The 20,097-nt window shown below is 47.3% G+C and overlaps 1 protein-coding gene across 4 annotated transcripts in view; it reads left to right on the top strand.

Moving 5' to 3' along the window:
• raw (NDT-like domain-containg protein raw) overlaps window positions 1–20,097 on the top strand; it is a 923,024-nt gene that overhangs the window by 760,853 nt on the left and 142,074 nt on the right. For all 4 annotated transcript variants that reach the window (XM_071657218.1, XM_071657210.1, XM_071657211.1 and 1 more), the window contains one exon: window positions 10,380–10,492. Coding sequence is in view for 3 of the 4 variants with exons in the window: in XM_071657210.1 (XP_071513311.1) it covers window positions 10,380–10,492 (113 nt within the window). In the remaining variant the exon portion in view is untranslated. The remainder of the gene's footprint in view (window positions 1–10,379; window positions 10,493–20,097) is intronic.

Raw genomic sequence — 20,097 nt, 5'->3', positions numbered from 1 at the left:
TAGTCTTTGACCTGACGCCAAGGGGTCAGGTCAGAGACCAGCGTCTTGATCAAGGGGTCAGCTGCTTAACAGTGATGAGATAAGCATGGTCAGCGGTGATTAGGTCACTTAAGCTTGGCAGGGTCATATCAGCAAGCTTATTGATTGGATGATTTGGTTACAGACCTAAAGTCTGATTCGGACTTTGAGCTTGATACTGATTCATTGACATGCTTCAAGTTCAGCGACGAATAGGTCAGTGAGCTTGCTTTTGATTATTATTTATGTAGTGACCTTAACAATGATTGGGTATCTGATACCCAGTTCTGACTGCTTCTGCTACTGAGTGATTGGTGAGTGGCCGGGACGTGGGATTAGGAGGTTTCCAGTGACGGGGTCAGTCGTGTTCGTAACTGGTGCTTGTTGAAAGATTGGTAAAGATTGGGAGGAGGGTTCAGCAGAGGTTGATGGCTGCCATAACTGAGGGTATTGTGGTGGATTTGAGTTAGCTGTTGGTTGTGATATGGATGGAAGATATAATCGTGAGCTAAGATAACATAGGTTGTGAGATGGTGTGGAAACGAAGGTGAGAGGTTGTGTGGATCAAGATCACAGGTCGAGTGGCGGGTTGTGAACCAGAATGGTAGATTGTAAGATGGTGGAAAGTAAGAGCCGTAGTGCCAGACGCCCACCTCCCTCCTGTGGTGGCAGGCACTCACCCCATCTGTGGTGGCAGGCACTAGCCTTCCTCTTCATGATATTTTCCCCTCATCCATGCACATGTGACTCAGATATTGAGATGTCATACTTCATGGCCATCACATGAGGGGGTGTGTTTGTGTGTCTGTGTGTCTGTATGTGTAAGGGAATGGAATGTACTTGACTACTCACGGAAGCTCTTATTCCCCAATCTTAGTTCCAGTTTCTGGATTAAGTGTTATCAGCCTTTATCAGCCTTTACTTACAGATAATTCAGTAAGTTATGTATTATTATTATTATTATTATTATTATTAATATTATTATTATTATTATCATTATTATTATTATTATTATTATTATTGCTGTTGATAGTTTATTATTATTAGTTATTATTATTATTAGTAGTAGTAGTAGTAGTAGTGTAAGTTGTAGTAGTGTTAGTGTTGCATCCCTTCGCCTGTACCCCAGTCTGTCCCCGAACCATTCCCTTCCCCCCCTCCCCCCCTTCCGGGCTAAGCCTAAAATAACTCCCCCCCCCCCTCCATCCCCCTTCCCCATCCCCCCCTTCCCCATCCCCGCGTGTGTGTGTGTGTGTGTGTGTGTGTGTAGCCAAGTAATGCGACGAACTTTATTACTTTTCGTGGGAGTCAGATGGGATTTTACATACAGTGCAAAGCCAATTACTTTATGTAGCTTACATTTGAGAAGACATTATAATCCGTTACAACCCCCCTCTGGTGTTGTAAATACTTTTATGTATCTTTGATGCCAACAAATTCGAAACTTAATACAGGTCAGCTGATCTGGGGCACCCGTGTATGGATGATCTGAGGTCAGAGGTCACGGGGGTAATTAGTCATTAGGGTTGGGTGCTGGCAGTAAGTACTGAAGCGAGTCTTGTTCTGTCCGTAGTGTGGTGCGTTCTTGACTTTCCTGCTAAGTTTGGGAGGTCAAAGGTCGAGGTCACGAAGGACTTGATGTATGTAGACGACGAAGCGAGACTTCGTATGTCCGTAGAGTTGCCAGAAACCTTTGTCAACCCTCGAATATGGTTGGGGTCAAAGGTCAAGGTCACGGAGCTAATTATTTTTGAGGACAAGGTGTTGGTAGACAGTGAAGCCAGACTTCGTATGACCGTAGACTTACCTAATATCTTGGTTAACCCCAAACACGTGCGGGGGTCAGAGGTCAAGGTCACAGTGCCAGTTGCTTTTTATGAGTGTTTTTTTTTTTCTCCCATGTGTTACGTCACGCCATAACCCTACTACGTTTCTGAGGGCTACAAGGTCAGAGGTCAAGGTGATTAGGCGTGTCACGTCAGCATCTATGTAGGGTTATTTTTAGCTCTGTATTCACAGCAAAAAAAATACTTATATGATCATTATTTTCACCTTGTAAATCACTGTTTATTGTGGTGTACACAGAATCATTACTTTCAGCTGCAACTCAGAAAAAAATCTTTTAACTGTTGCAGATGTTCATGGATGAAGCCGGAAACATTCAGAGAGAAATGTAGACGTTGTCACTCGGGGTTGACGGGCTGTCAAGTGAGCTGCTTACATTTGAATCAGAAATTTCAAATTCGTGCATATTCACAGCCCTGCTCAGCCACCAGATGCCAGATTCAACCTCAGATTCACAGTCACTGTCGTTTAACAGACTACTACAGTCACAGGTGTCATTCACAGTCTTTCCAGTCCACTCGTACAGGTAAGCACCAGATAAACAGTCGTGGACTGGTACAGTCAGAGAAACTGATAGTTAAAGTTGTGACTGTAAGTCACAAATTCTTCAGTGGCATATTTTAAAGGTAGATCAGTCACGAAAGCTACAGTCAAGAGCAACAGTTCTGCCGCTCGAGGCACTAAGACAAGCCACAGTTACAGACAGTTAAGGTCCAGGGACGTTCACCACCACGGACAGCTGAAGCCGCTGTCACGGACCGTCTAAGCCACAATCACGGACGCGGGGAGACTATTTTGGCGGAAGGTAAATAAAACTGTGAGGTTAGGGCGAGCCCAGCTCAGGCCTGGTGGCGGCTGTGGAGGAGAGAGACGTGCTCCCACCTTGACTAAGTGTGTCGTAATTACCCCAGTGGGCCGTCGCCTGGTCGTTAAGATTATTTAAGGTATTATTCCCTCACCCTGACGCGATGACACGCTAAATAAACCCCTGCTCGTAGCTGTAGGACTACATATACCTATGTGATCTGGGGGACCAGATAAACCTCGGTTGATCTGCAGGTTTGAATAAACTGTTTTGGTTTCCCCTTGTTGATAGAACCTGCAGTGGTTTATGGGACTGTAAGAACTCTCCTGTTCTTTATATAGACAGCTAAACCCATGGAAGCCTTTCCGACGAAATAATACCTCCTGGTCTTCATGGATGATTTAAGACCCGTGTTCTGTGAAAGTGTGAGGCTTTGACTTATGAATCCTTGTGACCTGTAAGACTTAAGTAAACCACTATTATCTTTAACGCTGGCTGAAGTTGAAAGGTCTTTTGGAGAGGTAACTGTGCTGTTGTGATCTTTAACTCCAACTTAACCCTTGTGGTCCTCAAGGCTCGTTAAACCCGGGTCATCTTAAAGGATCAGCCAAGATCCGGTGGCATTTAAGGCTCTCCCGCTGCTATTGGTCTTCACACAACAGTACATGGTGGATCTGTTAACATAACTACATGGCCGCCCTCCTCTGAAAGGTACACTTCAGAAAAAAAAGATAGTCGGTATAGCGAGAGTTGATCACATGATGACGAGAGACCTGAATGGATGAGTTTCCATTCGTCTTTTATGTCGAAGATTGTCGTTAGTACTGCTGTAGGAGGTTACTGCTGCTGCAACACTGCTGCTACACCACTCCGTGTAGCTACCATGCACACTTCCAGATTCTCTCTCTCTCTCTCTCTCTCTCTCTCTCTCTCTCTCTCTCTCTCTCTCTCTCTCTCTCTCTCTCTCTCTCTGTATAGTCACCCTCCCCATTTCGACCCTTACACACGGTCCTCCCCCCACCTTTGCCCCGCACATCACACCTGTCATTATAGCCAGCACACCTGCAGCATAGCCAACCCCATGGGGGGATTTTCCACCCACTCTACCCATCCACCCACATCACTTTGACCATCCCCCCCCCCCCCCCATCCCCACCCTACCTGCTTACACACTCCACCACCACCCTCGTCTCCCTGCGCACTGCCCCCCCCCCCCCCCCCCCCCACTATATATCTGTCCATGCCCCACTCCCTCCTCCTCCGGCGCACCCCTTCCGCCACGATGTAAACAGACTCGTCTGTGGTGAGGTCCGGGACCCCGTGGTCCTTGCCACAAGTCCAAGGATAGACCTTTTTTTTCAACTGGCTTCCTGGTGTGGTGGACCTTTGCACCGCGGGAATCTCTCTCTCCCACACCCGGAGGAGGTTCAGTTATAATCATGTTTATACATATGATGAAAAACACGACAATAAGATACACTGAGGATTGGTTACCGATTTATGAAGAATGACTGCGCGTTCCATTTCCTGTGGTATTGTTCGCCGGCATTTCCCTGGTGTCGGGTCGTCGTATACATCTTCAGGAAGGATCGTGGGGTTTACGACGGAGGGAGGTCACCGTGTGCGTCGTAAATAATTCACAGGTGTTAGGCCCGGCGGACAGCACTGTCAAACCCTTATTGTTCTGGTGATGATAATATCAAGGAATTATTCTTTATTTTAACATGCGACCAATTGTGGTAGAGAAGTCGTCTACGTGGTTCTCCTTCACGACATGGTCATCCCTGTCATCAGGTCATCTTAATCGTTGTGATATACTTTACCGTTAAACCCGTGGTAACTGTGACTTGGGTCGTCCTGCAAGGTTACGTTGGGTTAGACACTAGTCGTAAGCTAAGGCAGTAGTATACTATTGTAGACTGATAGTGAGGGATCACCTCATAGACCAACATTTACCATGAGTATTATACCCGCAGTTCCTAGTCTGGAGGATTATCCCCTGGTCCCACTGTAATTCCTAACCCTCTCATAGTATCGTACCTACATATACCTTCCTGCCCCCATGTAATTATTAAACTATTCTTTCATTATCCTCCCTTCCTATATCTCCCTTTTGATTATGTCCCCTTGCCCTGTCTTCATCACACTTCCCTCTTCATCATCTTGATTTTCTCTTTCTTCACTATTTCAGTAATTACCCCATGATGCCGTAATTATCATTATCCTAAGGTATTACCATGTGACATCATTTGATACTTTATCCTCTCTTGGTAATTACCCTCTGATTTCTTAATAATTACCTTAGCCTTGGTAATGATTACCTTCCTACCCATTCATCTTTACTTTTATTAATATCCCAGTCCTCGTGTATTTACTTCCCTTCATCTTTTGAAAATAATCCCACCCCTCTTCTGTTGCTAATTATTGCGGCATTCAGCTATCATAATTAGGGCTGGAAATAAAGTTTTTAGCTCGAAATAGGTAAACACTTAAAATGGTATTATGAAAAACAGTATAAATCTAAAGTAATGCCAATTATAGGATAAAAAGAAGGTAATTAGCATTAGTATCATCTCTGAGGTAGATGTTGCAAAGAGCATGAAGAAAATAATTTCTGTGATGCATTGCCTCTTGCCCTAAGTAGCTTGTGTTTCGAATGATCTCTCTCGTGTCATGGGGCTCCACAGGGGGAAGGCGGAGCTGTCGCAACACAGTGTTCCGGGTGTTCCCTTGTGTGATGATACGGTCCAGCGGTGCCGTGTGTTCCATACCCCAGAGGGAGGAAGGTATTGTAGGTGTTGCGTGATGTAGGCTGACTGATTGCCGGTGTGCAGCGAAAAACTCTGATAACATGAGGTTTGTAAACTAGTAACAACAGCGTTCTCAAGTCACGGGCGTAGTAGGGGGACACACGTCACGGACGTAGGGGACATAAGTCACGGACGAAGGGGACATAAGTCACGGACGTAGGGGACACAAGTCACGGACGAAGGGGACATAAGTCACGGACGTAGGGGACACAAGTCACGGACGTAGGGGACACAGGTCACGGACGTAGAGTCGTCCACAAGCCACTGGTGTAGGGTGTCTTGTACCGTGTAGCACTGAACACAAACATTGGACTCCGTTTCGCAACTTGGGTTAAAAGTTTTATGGTTCAATAAATGATTAACGTGGAGGAAGGATAATATATTTATGTTAGTAACTTTCAGTAACAGTAAAAGACGCCAAGATAATGGGGACCGTGTGTGTGTGTGTACGTGTGTGTCCTTCTACAGTGTCTTTCGACCCATAAGATTATTTGGATCACAAAAAGCAAGTCTCTTTAATATATATATATATATATATATATATATATATATATATATATATATATATATATATATATATATGATATTCATGGTAGAAATAACTTCTTCCTGCGACCTTCGTAAGGTAATGGAACTTAGCGTTTGTGTAGACATGGCAACAGATACCCGAGGAGTTGGTGTTATTGTGGCGTGTGTTGCCTGTTGGGAAAGTCCCCAACCCACCCTCCCTTCTCTCCCCTTCCCTTCCAGTGAGGATGGTGGTGGTGATGATGTCATTAATAGTGTTGTCACCGTATGGATGGTGATGTCACAGTTACCCGGTGATATGACGAGTCACTGTTAGAGTGAGTTTCTGATGGTGGTTGAGGATGGTAGCAGTGATGTCACAGTCAGCTGTAGTGAGGTCAGCGTCACTGCTGGTGGTGGTGGTGGTGCTCACATACCATCTGATTGTGAGAGTGATAATGTCACTGTCAGCTATAGTGAGATCCTCCCACATCACTGTCGCGACCGTACCGTCACTGGCTGTAACGCCAGGTCAAGCCGCCTGTAATGTGGGGGGGGGGGGGGGGTAGGACAGTGAAATCACTGCCAAGGATATCTGGGTGCCGCTTGGCGCTGATAGTGGTCGGTGTTTGGTGCAGTGAAAGTTGAAGGTGACGACGACGTGTGACGTCAGGGTCGGCTTTGGCTGCATCTCTCCCTAACCCCACCCGTCCCACCCTCCATCACCAACCCACCCACCCACCCACCACCCGCAACCCACCCACCCACCACCCGCAACCCACCCCAACCCACCTCCACCCCCCACCCCCACCTACCGTAGTTGTTGGGGGATAGATCAGCTGGTGTTATTTTTATATGATTTTTTTTTTTTTTTTTTTGTATATGTTGTTGGTTTCCCCTAAGCGGATATGAGAACACACACACACACACACACACACACACGCACACACACACACACACACACACACACGCACACACACACACACACACACACACGCACACACACACACACACACACACACACACACACACACATGTGTATGTGGGTGGGTTGGGCCATTCTTTCGTCTGTTTCCTTGCAGTACTTCGCAAACGCGGGTGACGGCGAACAAGTATAATAATAAGAAAAAATTATATATATATATATATATATATATATATATATATATATATATATATATGCGGTCATTTATACAGTCGTTGTGAGTAAAAGTATTATAGCAAGGCTCTTACGGCGACAAGTGGTTGAAGGAGGTTAGGTTGTAAGAGTCTCTCTCTCTCTCTCTCTCTCTCTCTCTCTCTCTCTCTCTCTCTCTCTCTCTCTCTCTCTCTCTCTCTCTCTCTCCTTGATCAGTACATCTTATAAGAGAAGATGTAAGAGAGAAAGCGTCGGATCAGCAGAGGAAGAAAGTGAGACATGCATCGAGCAGAAATACTGACAAGGAAATAACCAAAGCCCGTAGAAGAGAGAACACCACGAGGAGGAAGGAATTGAAAGCATGGAGCAAAATACGAATTATATTCGCGTAATAATTAAGGAATGACAAGTCGAGCTGTTGTGTGGGGCCGTGGTACAGAGTGGGAGATCAACACGATCATGGCGCCACAAGGGTTCAGCAGGTGTAGACCCACCAGTGTCTGTTGAGGACAAGAAATTGGGAAGGTTTTGATGATGTGTGTAATGACTTCATGGATCATGCTCTTACAGATGTAAATCTAACTGATAGGAACTTCATGACATGAAAGCAACCCAGCTACTCAACTGAGAGCACAGCACCATAGTGGAATTCTGGATATTTTTCTAAAAAAAAATGGTAAAGGAACATTGCATTATTTTATTAAGGCAGAGTAGAGCCCAGTCCAGCAGGTGTACGCAGTATGCAACACACAGGAAGATCCGCGTTACTCCCAGAACCAATATAGACCAGCCAGCGTAAGACCCTGTGTTATTATGATATAGGAATAACTGTTAAAGAAACATTTTTTAAAACTATTTTTCAGGGATTGATCCCACAGATGAAAGCCAGCATCTGTTCATATCTGGTAAAAGTAGTCAAACGTTTACTTCACTGCAGTACAAGAGAATGGACACCCGTTTTTTTTTTCTTTCTGGGTTTTACAAAAACATTTGTTAAAGTAAACATATGGATTGGTGTTAGAGAAAAGTAGCGGGACAGCATTAGAGGAAAACTATAAACATGAAACAGTTTTTAACTAACGGGAAAGTCACGTTTGTAGGTAAGGGATCCACGTTTGATGAAGTAATTGAGGCTTTTGGGTGTAGCGCAAGACCTGGTGTTGGCGGGAACGCTTGTGATCATGATACGAGACGTAGATAAGGAGGAACGGGAAGGCTGGACTCACATGTGTTCCTGACGAAAATTACTCTGTACAAAGAAAGGTCGAGGGAAATTGTAGAAGAGGTTGGGTACTCTTTCGAAAACGTGTGTATGGGGTGACTACACAACCACTTATATGAAGATGAGCGTCATGGCTGTGAAGTTAGTCCCTCCAGTCAACCACGAACAGGCTTCGAGGAAGAGAGGAAAATTGCCAGGTAAACAAGACATTGCCGTTAGCTCAACACGCTGTGAAACCTCGCAGTTTGACCATATCTCGTCGTAAGTCTCTCTCTCTCTCTCTCTCTCTCTCTCTCTCTCTCTCTCTCTCTCTCTCTCTCTCTCTCTCTCTCTCTCTCTCTCTTGTACACTCAAGTCCCCGAGGTTGGTGGCTGCGAACACGCACCAGCGTCGCGCCTCTCTCACACAAAAGTCCTCTGTTGACAGTTTCTTTAAAGTCCGGTGGACGAGAACCTAAAGTTTGACGTTCTAAGTTCGGCAGAGCAAGAACTCATGTTCGACCGACGGCTTGAGCTATGCTCTCAAGTTATAAAACTCTAGTATCTACCGATATATATCCCGGAAGATGGCAGCCAATAGCTGGACGGACGTATTGGTAAAGAACTGCACTTACAAATGTACCGAGACGTTATCTTTTCACCGAGTTCAACGGGAAAGTTATCAATTCGTATCAGCCAGGAGTGCTTGAATAGTTCCCACAGTGTTGATGGGGGAAGGGAAGAGGTGTGGCTTGACCTGACTTTGACCTTACTAAACCTGATCACCACACTCCTGACAGAGAGAGAGTAAAAGAAAGGTTATAATATAGGGTGAAGATATGGCATTTTGCCATAGTGGCCCCTGTATAACCATTACTTGAGGTTACCGACGAAAAGGGCAAGGTAATGGTAAAATATAAAAGGTTTAGCAATGAATTTATGAACTGAGCGGTATACCAGTGGAAGAAATTAAGAAACATATTACAAAAAATGTGAACTTAAGAGACTTATAAAGAAATGATACAGTAATGCAAAGAATATATAAGAAACAGTGTTCACATAGTCATTGTATAAAGTCATTGAATGTGTGATCTGAATGATATAGCAGTTCAAAGATAATATTACAGATAATGTTACATTTGAAAATATAAATTTAATCCATTTCTGAACTGGATGTAGTAAAGACGACCAGAGAAGCATGCAAGGTGGTGAATGTATTTGATGGGTATTTGTCAGTTCCATTTTGTCATTTCTTAGCTCACCTTCACATTAGGAATTGTATTTGGATTCCATTGTTCCACTTTAGGAATTACATTTTGATTCCCTTATTCCACCTTGGGATTACATTTTGATTCCCTTATTCCACCTTGGAATTACATTTTGATTCCCTTATTCCACCTTGGAATTACATTTTGATTCCCTTATTCCACCTTGGAATTACATTTTGATTCCCTTATTCCACCTTGGGATTACATTTTGATTCCCTTATTCCACCTTGGAATTACATTTTGATTCCCTTATTCCACCTTGGAATTACATTTTGATTCCCTTATTCCACTTTGGGATTACATTTTGATTCCATTGTTCCCATAGGCAGTGGGCGTTACGAAATCACTCTTTGTATCTCCAAGGATTGAGTCTTTGGGTGTGAATGTTACATCATTTGTTATCGTTACTAATCTGTAACTTCCAGTGTAACGCTTGTATGTAGATAACTTCCTTCGTAACATTTGATGTCACATAACTTCCCATGTGACACACGAATGTTTGGTGTGTGTTTATGATATACTGTCAACCTTCACTGATCCTCTGTAACAACACAAGTAGCCTTACAACCCGCCTGTCACAACCTTGTCTCTCTGGCGTTACAATCCACATAGCAAAAGCCCCGTAACGCAGGTAACACTTGCAGGTAATGATGACCCCAGGATGATATATACATTTGTCCTGTGTTACCTCCAGATTACCTAAGGGATTGGGTAATCCCCGGAGGTCCCCCCCCCCCCCCTTCATATCATGGAGTGGTGATGTGTGTTCCTCGTTTCCTCCCTGACAGGTCGTTAAGAGAGGAGCTGCGGGTCGTGCTGGGTCGTGACGACCACACCGTCAGCTGGGCCGTACTGACTCGTCTCCTGGCCAACAAGGGCCTTTATCCCTCCAAGGCTCAAGGTCAGTGCTGTTTATGTTGACCCGCTCAAGGTCACTAACCTCTTCTTATTTCCTCCCTCCAAGACTCTCGGTCAGTGACCTTACTTTGCCTGATCCATGGGTCAGCGTTAGCGCATTTACCTTACCTTTCCTTCATGTGTTATCCCAGGTTCAAGGTTATTGGCTTTACCTGACGTGACCTTTTTGTGTTCTTTCCCTCCAGATCTCAGAGTCAGTCTTCTTGTTTATCTTTTCCGCTCCAAATCCTCAAGGTCAGTCGCCTTGCCCTTGCTCCTTCAAGGCTCAGGGTGACGTTGCCTTACCCTTGGTGTTATGCTGTAAGGTGTGTGGTAGCGCAGGTCCCTCGGCTACCTTACAGAGCCACTTGCCAAACGTCAGGTCCTACCTGACCACGGTCCTATGTGACCAACGTCTTAAGGATAACCGAGAAGGACTCCAAGGCTCAGTGCCCTCTCATCCCCCTCCTCCTCCTCCTCCTCCACGAATGTCCTCCTCACCTTCAAGACTCCTCCCAGACGTCCTCCAAACTCCGTGCCAGCCTGAATCTCATCCCCTCTCCTCCGCGGGTGTTCTGACCACCTCCAAAGACTCCTCCGAAGCCTCTCCCAAGATGTCTTCCAAGCCTCCATCATCATCATCATCATCATCATCAGCATCATCATCATCATCATCAGCAGCAGCAGCAGCAGCATCAGCAGCATCATGTGCTGCATCTGTGCTCGGCTCTGCCTTCAGAAGCCTGAGCTGGTGTGGTACAGACTTGCTGGAGAAAGTACCATTACCTCATGTTTATTTTGAACCTTCCACACTCTGTATTGATGTGTCACAATTTAGAAATGTGTGTGTGTGTGTGTGTGTGTGTGTGTGTGTGTGTGTGTGTGTGTGTGTGTGTGTGATTACTATGTTACGGGGAGAGAGTTTTACACTTGTATGTACCACGTCTTTACTCCTTTGTGCATACATACATATGTACACACGCACCCACACACCAGCCTAAGACAGGTGTGTGTGTTTGTGTGTGTGTGTGTGTGTGTTGACGTAAGGGTTGCTATACCCGCCACAAGGATGAAGGTTTTAAACCCTGGATTATTTTCGTCATTAAGTGGAGGCTGGCGATATGACAACATACCATCACAACCCGTTGTGTTGGTAGGCGTTGGCTACTGATGGTGGCAGCCATCACTGAGGTCTTGGTTGTGTGTGTGTGTGTGTGTGTGTGTGTGTGTGTGTGTGTGTGTATGTGCGCCTGCATCTTGTGTTAATGTCACACACCACCTACAACCTGCAACAGCCCACACCTGTGTACATAACTTATGTACACTCCTCCACACTTGTACATATGATACACCACCAGATTTAGCCACACACACACACACACACACACACACACACACACACACACACACACACACACACACTCACACACACACACACCTCACACACACACACACCTCACACACACACACACACACCCACAGACACACACACACACACACACACACACACACACACACACACACACACACACACACACACACACACACCAGTCGTACAGGCAGGGGTGTGTATCCGTGTATGTCTGCATGCATACATGGGAATAAAGACATGGTACATTTATACGAGGTTAAAAGATGGTGATGCCCCACCAGTGTATAACTCCCTCCCCGTGCAGTACAGATAGGTACACACACACACACACACACACACACACACACACACACACCTAGATACACGACACTACACAGTGACCCCTTTCACTGCTCAGACATTGACACCTTGACCACGACGGGTCACGCAGACCTACACATACAGACTTATAGGTCAGGTGGCGGGGATTTGAAGTGCTTGTGCTTGCCAGGAATCCCATAACACGGTTTGTTGTGTAGACTGGGTGCTTGCCTTGATGCATGAGGGTACCGCCCTTAGAAACGACGATACTACCCTTAGATGGTGGCCTTGGACTTTGATCAGACCGTCAAGGCTCACGTCAGACGTTGCGCCGTCGTGGTCAGAGGGTCGTGCACCGTCGTGCCCAAGGTGTTCCTCAAGGGAGCGCTGCCTCGGGTGTTTCTGTTCACAGGCTGGCAGTAGTGTTTCCGACACGGTGAGGGCTGGACGCCATCGTTGTGTTGCGTGGGTGTGTTCGTTCCCCTTATGTAAGGGTGAGTCTTGTGTTGCGAGGGATGGTGAGTGGGTGAGTGTGCAGGAGGCGAGGCCGCTGGTGCATAAATGTATACATGAGTCCTGATGGTGGTTGAGTGACTCGTATGTATTAACATCCTTGCCATGAATGTATGAATATTACATTGACCTCTTGAGCATGATGGTACGACCCTTGAGCACGACACTGTGACCTTAGTGGACGACTGTTCTACCCTGGCGTTACGACGGTGCGGTCGTTGAACGCGAGGGTACGATCCTTGAGCACGACAGTCCTTGAAGTATTAGTGGTATGATCCATAAGCATGATGTGACGAGCCATCATCATGAAGGTATGCATTAATGAATGTGTGTGCTGTTGGAATTGTACATCTAGGTAACGAGTGTGAATGGAGGCAAAATTTGGGCATGGAAGGTTGTGAAAGGGATGTTTAGATTGGATTCAGATCCTTAAATTTTGCTTTTGTAGAGGCAGCTACAGGGGAGTTGATGGGTAGTATAGGGAGCCAATGAAGCGTTCAAGGACTTTGGAGGAGGTTCAACGAAGAATAGAAAAAGTAGATTTATGGACGGGACGGACACGAGGTCATAAAGGTTCAACGAGAAGGTAAAAAGGTGGATTAAAAGAGGATCTGAGAGGGATCGTAATGGATTTAACGATAAATTGGAAAGGTAAATGAAACATCCATAAGGAGAAAGCCGGGAAAGCAAACGTGGACACGAGTCTCCCAATCTCAGATCTTCATAACTGCCCATCAAGTTGAACTGGACACTCGAGGAACACCTCACATTACGTATAGGTGGAGGGGGACTGGTGTCCAGTGTGTGGCGGAGAGAGATATATATATGGTGTTGCAATGGTTCCTGTGTTGCTCGTGTGTCTGGCGTAACAAAGTAACCCATAGTAGACAACTCAGACTTTTGACCTCCAGCTCACCTCGTACACTCTCACTCTCTCTCTCTCTCTCTCTCTCTCTCTCTCTCTCTCTCTCTCTCTCTCTCTCTCTCTCTCTCTCTCTCATAGTGTAGTTCCCCATACAGTGGCAGGATTCATCATTCTGCAGTAGGTGCGCGAACCCGGGAGTGCTTGTGTGGAGGAGGTAGGATCCAGCCGATGCTGTGAGTCCGTCAAGGGTAGAGGGAGGCTGTGCGGCCGCAGACGACCCCCTTTACGTGCGTCCGTAGGTGTTGGGACCAGACGTTAGCACAGTTATGCGGCCACTGATAGGCAGGCACTCGGGAGGACCTGTGGGCGCTGGAACTCGACTGTGGGCGCTGGGACGATGGTAACGTGGTGGAGGAAGAGAGGCGAGCAGCCACACTCGTTGTGACGACCTCGCTTGCTAGAGACGCTGCCCCAGCCAAGCAGGCAGCCATCATCAGCCAACAGTAGCCAGTCCTCAGAGGGAGCAAGACGACAGCTGTGGAGCAGCTGCAGATGACACAGATGATCAGTCACAGCTGCACCTCTGTCCTTGGGTGAGTAAGGCTGAAAACACGCGACGGTGTACCGTGCACGACGTGGGTTAAGGGCCGGAGTTGATGCGTCTCTGAAGCTTTTGGCTCCAGGACATTATGACTTCGAGTCCTGAAAGGACGCTAAAGTAGAGGAGTCTAGCGTTGGACCTGGAAGAAGGAGGGAGGTGGGAGAGGGCTTAGTGAGTCCGCCACATGGGAGAGAGGGACCCCTAGTGCCAGAGATGTACGAGTGCCTGGGAGAGTCTGGATAGGGCAACAGGGGCAAGTTAGGGCTAAATGCTACGAGATATTTTCTTTCATAGGGGCTGCTGGTTGCCGCAAGCCACGGATGTGTAGGGCATGTGTTTGTGGTGTGTTTGTGTGTGTATGTGCACACAGCGCGTGTGATATGCGTGTGGTGCATTTGTGTGACTTTGTGTGTGTGTGTGTGTGTGTGTGTGTGTGTGTGTGTGGTGTCCAACAACGAACGAATCCCGAGCTGCTGCTGCTGCTGTTGAGGGTGGCTCACGGGAAGCTGCTGCCGCTTGACCATCCACTACCGGCGGACATTATCAATTTCCTCCACCCTCCATCTCTTCCCGTCTTCCTCTCGCTTTACCTTAACCCTTTTCCTCCTCCTCTTCCTCTCACTCCCTCGACACTGTGGTGTCAGGAGCCCAGACACAACCTGAGTAGGGAACGGGCGGGTGTCTGTTGTCACCAATTGACATAATTGTTTGTCCCCCCGGCAGCGGCTAGTTTATCGATGCGCCCCAAGCTCTTCCTTGCGAGTGGTAGCGCAAAAGGTTGACGTAGGTCACAGAAGGTCTTTGCCAGACCCCCAGCCTTTCATTAAGTAAGTCGACCAAGTGCCTGCTTATCATTCATTTCGGCGGGTTGCATGATCTTGCATGCCCCTTCCTGCGTCTCTCCTTGTATCCCTGTTGTGTGATGGATCGGGAGAAGGACGAGGCAGGAGAAGTGCAGATGAGTGTAGGAAGAATGAGAGTTGCGTACATATTCTTCTGTTCAGGCACCAGGGCCCCAAGTGTCTTCTTCCAGATCACGAAGAATGTATGTACTTGGTTATCGCGCTGACTTGTACCATCCAGCTCAGTGACACCGCAGAGCTTCGTACATGGAATAACCTGAAATGTGCGTGAGTACAGTGATCGTCCGGCTGTTGGTGACGTGGTTGGCATTAGCCCAGCTCTGAAGGTTGTTGAGGATGTTTTGTAGGGATGTATGTAGTGGTTGAGGATGTTTTGGAGGGATGTGTGTGTAGTCGGGAAGAGCCCCATCTTTGCTTCCTGTGGGACGCCACGGGTGAGGGAGTGGAAGGTGGAAATGGCACCTCTGTATCCTCCTTGTCTCCGCGGCTCATAACTGAGAGGTGTGTCGGTAATTGTGTTGTGGCTGACCAGAAGCTTTGGTGATGTTAGTGAAGGTGACAGCCACGGAGACCTTGCTCTTACATCTCCAGGTATCACTGATATATAGAGTCTCTGAACCTGACGAGGCAACAATGGTGGTGGTACAGGAGATGTACATGTAATTAGATAGTTAAGGGTGTCTGGAATTGGCACCAGCTGATTAAGCCCAGTTGAACATATGTATGTGATTATCAGGCTTTTTGTATTTATGTTTTTGCCTGTGTATTTTGTTTGTTCATCTGTGTTTTTTAGCATGTTTGTGTCTTAATTGACTCTGCGTGTTTTGGAGTAGTTTGAGTCTTTGATTATGATTATATGTTGTGTTCATGTGTCATCGCTCTTCGTGTGGTCAGGCTGGAGAGTTTTACATTCGTGTGACCCCGTCTCTTGACCTTGTGTATTGGCCAGGTGGATCCACGTCCCGGCTGACGTCAGGTAACCAGGTGAGTACAGTAACTGTGTTGTACTGGGAGGGAGTTCTACATTTGTGCAGCCCCATTTATACAGTGTATATGATATACACAGTGTATATGATCATTCATTCTTTGCATGTGTTTTTGTTTGGTCCTGCGCGCTGGCCACATTGACAGATCCATCATTCAGGTTATTCCATCCCTACACTAATGTTATACAATAAAAGTCCTTCTGTACATCTCGCCAACAAGTTTCTTCTTGACTGGTTCTATTCTTGCGTCGTCCGGACAACCGTTCCCTGTTGACTTCATCAGACAGGTTTAAAAGCTTGTGTTGTGATCAGGTCACCCATTACTCTTCTGTCTCCCGTGATGGGATAATTTGAGGCCTCTCGCCGTACTCTGTAATTTGGCTCACTTGATTCAGCTATCATATTCGCTACCCTCTTCTAGTACCTCACAGTTAGTTGATTGTGCTTTTAAGCTGCGGTGAGCAAACTTGAGAAGCTATATATAAATATATGTATAGAATGTTGTAGTGTTCAGTATAGGCGTTACGTAGAGAGAATTGATCGCTGGATATTTCCAAATCATGAACATGAAATACACATGTAGTATTTACCAGCAGCCAGTCGGTGTCCTAAACCATTCTCCTAAGTTAGTACACCGGCGACAGATTAGGGAAGATGTCGACCCCTTAGAGTCTCTCCTCTCTCATACACAAGCTCCCATGTGTGTGTGTGTGTGTGTGTGTGTGTGAGTTTATGTCAAGGGCTTTTGTGTTCATGTTGACTCATGGTGATGTCTTTTGAGTGTGTTAGTTCGTCCTCAAACCCACGTCTGTAAATGTTTGCCCTGAGTTCCTGTTAGCCCAACTTGCATGTCACACTCCGTTATGTGCTATGGTGTGTCACACTCCGATATGTACTATGGTTTGTCACACCGTTTTTATACCGTGCCTTGTCACACCACCCGATCTTGTAACAGTCTTTTGACCCTTGTCTGTTACAATCTCATTGTTATATTTATAGCATTTTTATCACTATTATTCCGTACTTTCATATTCGTGTGTCTCTGTTACAACCAAATTGTCATTTGTTACAGCGCTTTTGTCACTGTTACTCTACCAGTGTCATAGTTTCTCTTGTCTGTGTCAGTATGACAGCGTCTTCGTCACTGTTTTAACGCCCTAGTCACTGTCACTGTTCCTGTGTCACTGCTGATGTCACGTTCGTTGCGTCTGAGTCACAGTTCCGGCGCCCTAGTGACTGTAACCACTTCTGTCACTGTTCATGCTTTTTGTCACGTGAGCCGCATCTGTTTCATTGTCACACGCCGTAGTTACTGTCAACACGCTTGTTACTTATATCCACACTCTCACTGTCAATAACAGTCACTTGAGTTACATCCACACTCTCACTGTCTGTGGTTATGTCACTGTTAATGCGTTGCTTTCACAGTTAATGGGCTGCCCTCCTGTCACTGTTAAAACGCTGTTACTCTTGCTGTACTCCTTTCACTGTTGGTGTTTTACTCTCATTTTCTCTTCGTCGATCTGTGTTACTGTGCCTGTCACTGTCATGGTACACCCCCGTGACAGCAAACCAACCCTTCTGGGGCACGGTGGATGCCAAGCCATTATAACCCAAGGGTCGTGCAGTCGTACATAAGGGTCGTACCGTCTTGTTTGGATGCCATGCTAGTACACTCAAGGGTCGTACCGTCTCGTTCAAGGGTCGTACTGTGTAAGGCAAGGAGGTTAATGAACTGAGGAGTGCGGTCCATTTCCATGCGCGGAATGTCGTGATGTTTGCACCAATAATAACGCAGGCACCGTGGGGCACCCTCCTCCCCCCCTGCTGGGTCCACGACGCCCCTGGTGTGGTCGACCAGTGTCTCCGTCGACGAACATTTCTCGTAAATCGTTTTCATGTGTAAAAGTGAATTTTACTCTTAACAGACGCCAAAATAATCACTGAATCATAAAAGAAATTGTTAACTGGGTCTGTTTGTGTGGGGGGATATGGTGGGGAGGAGGGCCGGGGGTCCCCGGGGAGGAAGAGGAGGGGGAAGGGGGAGTAGAGACAGGGTTTGTTTATAAACACAGATGACGTCACTCGCCCGCCGTACAGCGTTGCCAAGTGGAGGAGGTGTTGCAGAGTTGCCAAGTGGAATATCGTATTGCAAGGTCGCCGGAGGCGGTGGTGAGCCAAGAGGCCCCCTTCCCCCCAGGCAGGGGGAGGTGAAGGTTGGCCCCGATAAACATAGTGCGTTAGCCGCCCTTCCACCTACCACGGTACCTGATACTGAAAACACGACCGTGCATGATGCGTGTGCACGACGGTATATGATCCCTGAACACGACGGTACGTGATCCTTGCGCACGACGGTACTTGATTGTAGAGCGTGAGGGTACGTGATCCTTGTGCACGGTGGTACGTGATCCCAGAAGACAACGGTAATAAGGATCCTGAGGTACGACGGTACATGACACCTTGTTCACGATGGTACACAGCCACTGAACACATGGTACACGATCTTTAAGCACGACCCATTTCAAGAGTCAGGTCAAGGGCCAGGCCATCATACCTAAGGGTCTCACCCTCATAATCATGGGTCGTACCGTCGTGCTCATGGGTCTTACTGTCGTGCTTAAGGGTCGTACAGTCGTGCTCAAGGGTTGCACTGTCGTGCTCAAGGATCGTACAGTCGTGCTCAAGGGTCGTACTGTCGTGCTCAAGGGTTGTATTGTCGTGCTCATGGGTCTTACTGTCGTGCTCAAGAATCGTACAGTTGTGCTCGAGGGTCGTATTGTCGTGCTCAAGGATCGTACAGTCGTGCTCAAGGGTCGCACTGTCGTGCTCAGGGATCGTTCCGTCGTGCTTGAGATGTTTTATGATAGCTGACTTATTCCGTCTTGTTGCCTGGATAACTGGTGGTTGTAAAGGTTGTTAGCATGGTTGATAGTTCCTCCATGTGATTACATACTTGACAGGGGTCGTGGTTGACTGGATGTCTGAGTGACTGGTAATAGGCTTAGTTTTCGTGTGGTAGACCGGACTTGTAGATGGGTAATTAGGAAGCCAGCTGGTTGGCTTACTGGCCGGTGGATTGGCCGTCTGGTTGGCTTACTGGCTGGTGGATTGGCTGTCTGGCTGGCTTACTGGACAGACGACTGAGTAGTTCAGTGGTTGTCTGATCAGTTGTTAAGGATGGTGTGTGTGTGTGTGTGAGAGGTGGCCTGTCTTTACGGCCGACTGCAGTCGCATGTCAGTGCTGGATCTGTGGAGGGTGGCGACCGCCTGGGAGGGGAGGGGAACACTTGGAGGTGTTCACAGGGGTGTCCTCAACCACCGGCATCGAACCGGTTCCTCCAGTAAGACTTGCTGAGCCGGACATTGTAATGTAATGCTGACCTGTTGTGGCCGGCAGTTGGCACGGCAAGACTGGATGTGAGGGAAATGTCTTCACCCTAGTGCCCCCACACCTCACCCTGGTGTACCGCACCTCACCCTGGTGTACCAGAGCCCCTTAGTCTCCCCTGTAGTCTCCCTGCTCCAGGTATCCTCTCCCACCATCTCATCCTGCCTCTGTGATCTCCAACTTACCTCCTCCTATTGTGTATTTATTTACTATTTTTTTTGTAATTACCCTTTAATCTTCCTTCTTCTTTCCCTCCTCCTCCTCCTCCTCCCCTCCTTCTCTTCCTCCTCCTCCTCCTCCTCCTCCCCCCTTCCCTCCCTTCCTTTCCCCATCTCCCCGTCCCTCCCTCCCCCCCGGGTGAAGCTCGTATCGCCCCACCCGCCCCTCATACCACGCTCATATTCAGGCGCGGTTCGGCTTCATGGTGCGCAATTAAGGGCCATGCGTGGCGCCCTGGGCATGCTGAAGGACGACCAGGGAGTGAGTGACGACCTACGAGTACCTACGACGAGGTCTTGCCGGCCTGGCAGGTAGCGCTTACCGCTAGAAAAAAATATACGAGTTACGGCCTGTCAGGTGTTGTGTGTGTGTGTGTGTGTGTGTGTGTGTGTGTGGACTATCAGCAACCCGCATGTGGGTGAAAGCAGAGAGAAAGAGAGAAGATGGCTATCTGTGGGCCACAGGAGTGAACCTTGAAAGCTGCTGAAGTGGTGGCCTT

This window comes from Panulirus ornatus, chromosome 64, assembly GCF_036320965.1.
Source record: "Panulirus ornatus isolate Po-2019 chromosome 64, ASM3632096v1, whole genome shotgun sequence".
Taxonomy (NCBI): domain Eukaryota; kingdom Metazoa; phylum Arthropoda; class Malacostraca; order Decapoda; family Palinuridae; genus Panulirus; species Panulirus ornatus.
The sequence above is the reverse complement of the archived record's forward strand: the minus strand, read 5'-3'. Positions and strand labels throughout refer to the sequence as shown.